Here is a 9,421-nt window from a genome sequence, read left to right as displayed (position 1 = left end):
GCTCATGCCTGCAATTCTAGCTACTCAGGAGGCTAAGATCTGAGGATCACAGTTCAAAGCCAGCCCAGGCAAGAAAATCTATGAGACTCTTATCTCCAATTAACCAGAAGAAAACCAGAGTGGAGCTGTAGCTCCACCAGCCTTCAGTGCAAAAGCTTAGGGACAGTGCCGTGAGTTCAAGCACCATTACCAACCAGATTGGCAGACAAGATCAGGACAATGTATCTTAGGTGACATGAGTACTGCTACTCATTGATGCTCGCTTTCTGCCACAGGCTGCAATTCTGGATCATTTACTCAGCAACGCATACATGTTTCACCCCAGTGGCATAGAGTTTCACAACAAGTTTCATTCTTAACTTCTCATTGGTTTTCCAAAAGACACCAGTTTAGACTTCAAATTGTGGATAGAAGGTGGTATATGGGAAAAGGCAAAGAAATGCATCTTTGAACTACAGACTACCACCTGTCTCAAAGCATAAGTGTATTCCTCCTGATTACCACTGTTATTTTGCCCTCATTCCTCATTCTGTCATAATTGGCATGTAATCAGCAATGTGATCAGGATACACTGTACTTCATTTCCATAGAAACATATTTGGTATTTGGTAATATTCATGGGAATTCATGTGGAATTCTAACCCTTCCCAAAACCAGGCAGGACAATCTATACGCTGATCCATCCAAGTTGGCCGAGTCCTGAGAGCAAACCATAAAAGACTCAAAGAAGAAATAACTTCATACTAAAGCTAAAAGAAATTGGAGAAACTTCACTAGAGAGGTTTTAAAATCCTGTCTGAAATACCGGGATTTTTTTTTTTTTAGGTAAGAATGATCCCAGTCCCCGAGGGCTTGTTTGAGAATATTTTGTTGAGCTGTTCGTGATTGATGGTGAGAAGCGAGTTGGTGCCATATTGTTTTATATTTGAACTTCATCTCCTGCTTCCAATTCATGGCCCGTACCACCGCGGTGCGTTCCTAATAATGCTGGCAATCTGGCAGAAGCCTGAATGGTTAAGAGTGAAAGAGATGGAGAAAAGCTAGGGGTCATCGCTTCTGGCAGAGAACTGCCATGGTAGAGAATAGGGGAGCGGGGGTATTCGTGAAGTACCTGTGCTGGGGCCATGGCTGGCATTCTTGGTGGAACTGCTTTAATGCCAGGCTGGGCTACTGCTGTGATCAAAGGAGGTAGACAAACAGAAGACTTCCTGTTTTTCGGGATGCCAGGTGTAGGTACATTTTCATCCTTTAGTTTTGCAAGATCATTAAACACTGAAGCAAGAGGCTGGAACCTGGGTTCCCACCTGAGCAGATAGTTCCAGGAGTCGCTGCCTCTGACATCATGATCACATGTGATCTGAGGTAAAAAGGTGGCACGTTTCACTTCCTGTGCCTCTGAAATGAACTCGTTCCTACCATCAGCCCGTACCTCCTGGCTTGTGTCTCTCTGCTGAAGCGCCTGAGGTAACTCATTATTCTGGACATACACTAAGCCTTTGCCTCCTTCTTCCCCCTCAAATGTATGGCTGGATTCTACTGCGTCAGCAATAGCCATTCCATCCGTCTCCCCAGACAGGCAGGAGAGCTGGTCTGAATCCCTAGGGATTCCTGAGTCTGGTACCCTGGACCCCCGCTCACTAAGAGCTGAATCTGAGTCCTTTCTGTAGGGATGTTCATTAATCTGCTGGATTTCCTTGTCTTCTGCCGTTTCTCCTTCGACCGAGCAGTGACCGCTGGAGTTTGAGTGTCTATACAAGTGGACAGTGTCCTTCTGCAGGATGCTTATTAAACCCAGCCATTCGGGCACGGTGCCCCCAGCCCCTGCCTCATCCCCGCCCCCCTTCACCTCCTGGAAGGCCTGGCACATATTAGCATCCGCCGTCATCCTCGGGTTGGGCTCCAGGTTGGATGATGTCTTCTTCTCCTTGGAACTGTGTGGGGTGTCTTCTTTTTGTTTATGTCTTAAAATCAGGAAAATGAGAGCACAGAAGACGAACAGAAACACCAAAGAGGAGACTGTGAGGCTGATGGAGAAGCTGTGGGCAGACACTGTTGCAAGGTTTCCTTCTGAGGATAGAGAGCCATTCACAAACACGCTGCAGAGTGTAAACTTGGAGCCTGGTTTGGGGCTATGAGCCATTATTTTCATTTCCAAGGTACCTTCTTTGCCCCTGTGACTGTCTAGGAAGGGAGGGGCTCGCACCCAATAAATATTACCATTTGTTTTGTTCACTGAGAAGAAAGGAGATGCAGTTTCAAGGGAGTAGAGAACAACCCCATCAGCGCCTGCGTCGGCATCGAAGGCTTCCACTCTGCCAATCAGCTGTCTCCCTCCAATCTTTGCAGGAAGGCTGAAAAAGTACTGATCTTGAGTGAAAATGGGCTCGAATTCATCTACCCCTTCAACCTCCACCCAGAGCATTAAGGAGGAGGTTAAGCCACCTCTATCTTCCGCTTGAACCACAAGGCAGTATGAATCAATGCTTTCGTAGTCAAGGATTTGCTTAGCTTGGATGTCACCTGTGAAAGGGTCAATGACAAAGAGATCATGAGCAGAAGGAATTCCATGGGTGACAAAACAGGGTGACAGAATAGAATAGGTCACTTCTCCATAAGGACCGGAATCCAAATCCACAGCATTTACTGAGCATATGGTGAAAGGCACAGGCCGATTTTCTGGAACGACACAATTCATGCTTGAGGACAAAAACTGAGGCATGTGATCATTATCATCTAAGACATGGATCAACACAACCGCAAAAGCAAATTGTTTCCTCTCTTCATCAGAGGCCCGGACAGTCAGAGTGAATTTGATGATTTCTTCATAATCCAGAGGCTTAGCCAGATAAAAAACTCCAGTTTTTGCCTCTAGGTGGAAATGTCCCTTCTCGTTTCCAGAAATGATGTCATAGACGATTTCTGCATGGGAACCGATGTCACTGTCATGTGCTGAGATCATGGTGATGTGGCTTCCGGCAGGGGTGCTTTCCTTGACATGGGCGTGGTATTCCAGACTGGTGAATTCTGGGGGACTGTCATTGACATCTAGCACTTGAATGGATACCACCATTGTGGAACTCAATGGGGGACAGCCATGGTCGGATGCTAGAATGACAAGCTGGTGGCTGTCACTGGCTTCTCTATCTAGATTGCGAAGCAACACAAGAGAACCAACTTGCTTCAAAGGGTATTCTGAGGGAAGGAGACGAGTTTCCACATGGAAGATGTTTTGTGATTGGCCACTGATGACGGCATACTCAACATGTGTGTTGTCAAGTGTCCAATCACGGTCAGTAGTTGAAAATGTGATAAGTGTACTTCCAATGGGAGTGTCTTCACTCAAGCTAAGATTATAGAGTTCTACAGGAAACTCAGGAGCCTGGTCATTCAGATCTGCTATTTTTACCTCCACTAATGTAAGAGCTTTCAGGGGAGGAATTCCACCATCATTGGCTTCAACAAGAAATCGAATTATTGACGTCGTTTCCAGAAGTAAGACAGGATTGATAGTAAATATGGTACCTGAGAAACAAGATGGAGAGTGTTAATGGTGTGAAATTAAATGTCCATCATTCATTTAGCCAGCAAATACTTCCTAAATATTTGAATGGATCTGGTTCATGATCAGATGTGCTAAGCTACTTCCATATAGAAGTATCTCAGAGGGCTGGGAAGGTGGCTCAGCGCTTGCCTTGCATGCATGAGGCCCTGGGTTTGATACCTCAGCACCACATAAGCAAAAAGAAAAAAAGCCAGAAGTGGTGCTGTGGCTCAAGTGATAGAGCACTAGTCTTGAGCTGAAGAGCTGAGGGACAGCACCCAGGCCCAGAGTTCAGGCCCCAAGATCAGACCCCCCCCCCCAAAAAAAGAAGTATCTCATAATAAATGTTTGTGGATTTTTTAAAGGCTTGGAGATAGCTAAATGGTAAAACACTTGCCTAGTATTCTTGAATTCAATACTCAGTATTGGGTTCAATACTCAGTACTACAAAAAAAAAAGATATTTGCTGTGGAAATAACTACTGCTTGATTACAGAGAAATTGTTCTTAAAGTTCATAGTTCAATAAGTGGATTTTTCTCTTAATGGAAAAAATCTTTAATACACTTTGTTTTATTAAATATAGAAATATATAATTTTATAAATATGTATATAATTTTTAAGATGAATGTATTTTAAGTATGGTCCCTAAAAAGCACACTAAATGTTAACATTTAAATGTCAGATTTCAATTCATGCCAGGACCTAAACTGACTTGAAACAATTCATGTTTTAAAAGCATTCTAATCTGGGACCTAGTGGCCCATGCCTGTAATCCTAGCTACTCAGAAGGCTGAGGTCTGAGGATTTCAGTTCAAAGTCAGCCCACTCAGTATAGTCCAGAACTGACTCTTATCTCCAATAAGCCACCAAAAAAACAGTTGTGTAGCTGTTGCTCAAGAGATATAGAGTCGTTAGCCTTGAGCACAAAGTTCATAGACAATATTCAGGCCCTGAGTTCAAGCCCCAGGACCAGTACACATACAGATTAAAAAAAAGCATTCCAGTCAACATCTCATTGCAATGGTTGTTGTATACAGCGATGGGCTATGCCAGCACTTGATATCATCTGAGAGGTGATATCAACAAGAGACACAGACAGGTACAGGAGAGAACGGACATCCAGATTCCTGCTGTGTTTGTCTGTACACATCAGTTATCCAGACACAGTATTGACAGCAATACTGTATACCCACAGCTCCCTTTACCATGCTCGGCAGGCCTCACTCTGCTATTTGTGCCTATAACCTTCTTTCAGGTTGTTCTAAAGTTAACTCTTAGCTTTACCTTGTGGATGCAGTGCTAGGGAGAGATGGGGACGCACAGTGTGCTGTATCCCAGGTCCTACTCTTTTCTAAGGTGTTCCCTGTAAAAGCAGTGATTTTCTTGGTTATTCTTCCTGACAGGATTTAGCTTTTCTTGTCCATTCACTGTTACACTTTCCCCATACTTTTTTAAACTGTTCTTGGCTGCAATTACTTTGTCTGAACATTTCACAACCACAAAAGTCTTGTTTGTGGATAAAGATGCAAAGAGCTTTGGAAGACATCAAGTAAACACCACAGTGCGTTTTGTTTGGCTGAGATGAATGCTTGAATTCATCCCTTTTTTTCTGTGCAGGTCCTGGGGCTTGAACTCAGGGCCGTGGCACTGTCCTGAGCTTTGTTGCTTAAGGCTAGCCTTCTACCACTAGAGCCACAGCTCTACTTCCAGCTTTTTGGTGGTTAATTGGAGATCAGAGTCTCACAGACTTTCCTGTCTGGGCTGGCTTCAAACCACAACCCTCAGATCTCAGCCCTCTGAGTAGCTAGGATTACAGGTTTTGCATTTTTATTATATTTTTCAATAGCCTTCTCTATTACCCTTTTTACTATTATTTTCTGTATTGAGCATATAATGCTATAATTGAATTTTTTCCACTTAGTTTAGAAAACCAGTTTCCTTTACTCTAATAATCAATCTTTCCAACATTATTATTTTCATCCTGGGATAACTGTTTGATCTGTAGCTGGTTAAACAAGTATCTTTTGCTTCCACTGAGATGCCAGAGAGGAGAAACAGCAGTGGCATTTGGTACCATAGTGTTTGATGTGAAATCAAATCAGCAGGTGGCGTTCAGGGTTTGTGGCAGGAGATTATTTTAGGAGCTTTCAGAAGGGGTTAGCTCATGTTCCCACCCTACAACCCAAACCTACGAGGCCCAAAGGCACTAGAAGTAACTCACCATTCACAGGATCAATGGCAAACTCCTGAGGAGAAGAAAGGATTCTGTAAGAAATGTTCTCACTGCTTTCTAAATCTATGGCTGACACAGATAACACTGAGTGCCCCAGAGGTACAGATTCAGGAACTGTCACCTGAAATGGGGGAAATAAAGGAGACATGATGCATAAGGATGAAACTATTCTCATAAACAGAGCTGACCATATGATCCTTCTATTCATTTTGATTATAGAAACTGCACTTTCATCAGACACATTAATGTATGCAGTTGACATATTAAAATGGTATGGTAATAGTCCCTGGATTCAGAAAGAAGTAATTTCATTCTGTTTTATTTATCTTTTTTGTCGGTTGTGGGGCTTGAACTCAGGGCTTGGGTGCTGTCCCTGAGCCTCTGTGTGCTCAAGGCTAGCATTCTACCACTTGAACCATAGCACCACTTTGAGGTTTTAAGTAGTTAATTGGAGGTAAGAGTCTCCCAGGGACTTTTCTGCCTCAGCTGGCTTCGAACCACAATCCTCAGATCTCAGCCTCTTGAGTAGATGTTTTAATTTTTATTATGACATTTTTTCCCTTCTGAACTATTTCTGCCTGGAAGAGGCTAGCGCAGTGGCTAAGGCTGTATAAGTCATGCAAGGCCTCCCAGGAAGTCACTGCTGAAGTCAGCTTTCTCCTGGGTTTAGTCTTAGGACTTGCTTTGGTGCAGTCAAGAGTCCTGTACTTTAGTTTCCTCAAGGAATGTTATCACTGCCTCTCCGTCTATAAACATACACTGGGCCCTAAGACCTAATATCTGACTTTTATTGATTTGCTCATGAGTTGGTCCTACAAGATGTTAGTCTGTGAAATAAACACTGCCTAGGAAAGAAAGAACTTTATCAAATTAACTTCAGATAACCCAAACTCCTCTGTCTTATCTCTGGCTTTGCGAATATTAGCTGTGTTTCAATAGTGAGGAACAACTGGATTCCAATCTCCTTTTAAAAAATTTAAGCTGACGACCTACTCAAGTGAGCCAAACGAGATGCTGAATTCCACAGGTACTTACATCCTCCACAAAACATTGAATCTAAAACCTGCAGCAGCAACTCAGGAGGAAAAGCTGACTCCTGTCTGCGTAACATGTGGTGAGCGATGGGAGGCTGACATCATTTGTTAGTCACAGTGGCTTCAGCCTCTCATGAAGCCTCGTACCTGGTAGATCTCTTGAGAAAACACTGGTGGGTTGTCATTGACATCCAGCACCCGGATGACAAGAGATCCCTGTGTGTGGTGCACTGAATCAGAAACGTGGATGAACAGCTCATATTCCGTAGCGTCTTCAAAGTCCAGTGGCTGAACCAACATCACTTCTCCCGTGTTCTGGTCGATCGCAAACTTGGTTCCAGGATTGCTCGCCTGGGTGATACTGAAGATGACAGCTGGATTCGCATCAGCATCATGAGCTGATACCCGAGACACAATGACACCAGGCAAGGAATCTGCAACAATCAAGACCACAGTCAGCCTCCGTTACAATTCATACTGCTCACAGTGTGCCCTGAATAGTTCAATCCAAGTATTTTCACATTCTAAGTTCAATATGGTTTGCTCTTTCTTGCATGAGTTCTCATACTAAACTTTTTATGAACTAAACAACAACTCTGAAGAATTTATGAACCCGATCACAAAGTGAAAATTTATCACAGAGTATGATATCGATGGCGCAGGGTTTATTCAATATGTTTATATTGCATTCTTTCATTCTAAACTTATAGCACAATTCCGCAATCAAGGAACATTCTAGGCACTTAGCTCTATGATATAATTTCTACATCAAAACCATAAATTCTCACATATTACTCAAAATGTAAAATTTTGAAAGGCAGACCAGACTTGAATGAGAATGTTTAGATACACATATTAGAATTAGTACATGTTTCCTTATATTTATTTTCAGTTATTCCTTCTCTGGGAGTGTACATTCTTTGATGCTGTTAAATCTGAATCTCAAAATTATTAAAACTACAGAAAGAGCCAGGTGGGCTCACACCTGTCCTCTTAGCTACTGGGGAAGCTGAGATCCGAGGATCGTGATTAAAGCCAGTCCAGGCAGGAAAGTACTCTAATCTCCAATTAATCATCAAAAAGCCAGAAATCGAGCTGTAGCTCAAGTGGTAGAGCACCAGCCTTGAGCAAAAAATTTTAAAAAAAGCTCAGAGACAGATCCCAGATGCTCCCTGAGTTCAAGCCCTAGGACCAGCACATGTGTGCATACATGCATGCACTCACAAACAGGCACACACACACACACACACACACACACACACACACACACACACACACACACACACACACACACATACACACAAACCCAGACCAAAGAAAGAACCCTACAGAAACACAAAACACAACTCATGTTAGAAATGAAAACAAATCTCTAATATTACTCTGGCTTTGGTAGATCACCTCTATAATCCTAGCTACTCAGGAGGCTCAGACCTAGAGAACTGATGTTGAAGGACAGCCTGGGCATAGAAAAGTCCATGAGACTCTATCTCCAAAATAGCCATCAGAACACTGGACTGGGGACATGGCTTACGTGGTAGAGCACTAGTTGAACAAGCAGAGAGGGCCTGCTTCAGTAAACTAAGTGAACTGAATATGAGGGCCTGAATTCAAACTCCAGTACTAGCAAAAACAAACAATGAAACATCCTCTAGGTTACACAGTCAGTATCGCACATACATGTGCTCTCCAGCCTAACTTCCCCTGAAACTGGCTTTGTTTCTAAGCTTCAGGTGTGGTACAAGTGGAAAGGATGGCTCCACTGTATATGAGACAAGATTCTCAGCTTTCAAGCTTAAGTTTGTTTTGTATATCAGGGTTTGAACTCGGGGCTCATACGTGCTTGTCTTTCTTGTTCATGGGTGGTACTATACCATTTGATCTATACCTCCAATACAGCGTTTTGTAGCTAACTGGAGATGGAATCGGGCAGATTTTTCTTCTTGAGCTGGCTTACAAACCCTATCCTTCAGGTTTCAGCCTCAGGAGTGGACAGAATTAGAGGTGTGAGCCATCAGACAGAACTAAGCTTAGCTTAGCTCAGACAGCTAAGTTTGAGCATTCTCAATGCTCACCCACATGTCTTCTGTATTCAGTTCCTTCTGGCTCATGCCTATACTGTGGGCGCATTACTGTATCTTAACATCGCTGTCTGCAGGGAGAAGTAATACTTTCAACCATATGAAAATACATCATATAAGTGAGAGGCAAAACTGAAGGACTTTTTTTTATTGTAGAATATACTATTTTTAGACATCCTTATGCATAAAACTTTTCAACCCTTGGTGAGAGGTGGCTTTTTGCAAAACAAATGTAATCAAATGTAAGGAGCACTTTAGGAAAGAACTGGATATTAAAAAAAAATGAGGCAGAGATCATAAGCACTGAAATTAGGGTCCAGCTCAGGCAAAAAAAAAAAAATACGTAGTGAGACTCCACCTTTACAAACAAGCCAGGCATGGTGGTTTATGTCTACATAAACTGACTGAGGCTGGCTCTAAGCAAAAAGCACAAGAGTTTATCTGAAAAAAAAAAAAAAAGGCTACAGCAAAATGGACTGGAGGCACAGCTCAATTGGTAAAGTAGCTGCCTCTGAAGTGCAAGGGTCTGAG

General features: G+C 42.9%; 1 protein-coding gene across 1 annotated transcript in view; it reads right to left on the bottom strand.

Moving 5' to 3' along the window:
• Window positions 1–919: 919 nt before the first annotated feature.
• The window catches only part of Dchs2 (dachsous cadherin-related 2), a 149,804-nt gene continuing 141,302 nt past the window's right edge, over window positions 920–9,421 (bottom strand). The window contains exons 18-20 of the mRNA XM_042701600.1: window positions 6,957–7,243; window positions 5,764–5,896; window positions 920–3,522 (exon numbers count right to left, since the gene is read on the bottom strand). Coding sequence (XP_042557534.1) covers window positions 920–3,522; window positions 5,764–5,896; window positions 6,957–7,243 — 3,023 coding nt within the window. The remainder of the gene's footprint in view (window positions 3,523–5,763; window positions 5,897–6,956; window positions 7,244–9,421) is intronic.

The sequence above is a fragment of the Dipodomys spectabilis genome, unplaced genomic scaffold (assembly GCF_019054845.1).
Source record: "Dipodomys spectabilis isolate Male_0828 unplaced genomic scaffold, ASM1905484v1 ptg000297l, whole genome shotgun sequence".
In the NCBI taxonomy this organism is placed as follows: domain Eukaryota; kingdom Metazoa; phylum Chordata; class Mammalia; order Rodentia; family Heteromyidae; genus Dipodomys; species Dipodomys spectabilis.
Note: the sequence above shows the minus strand (reverse complement) of the source record. Positions and strands in the feature narration are given on the sequence as shown.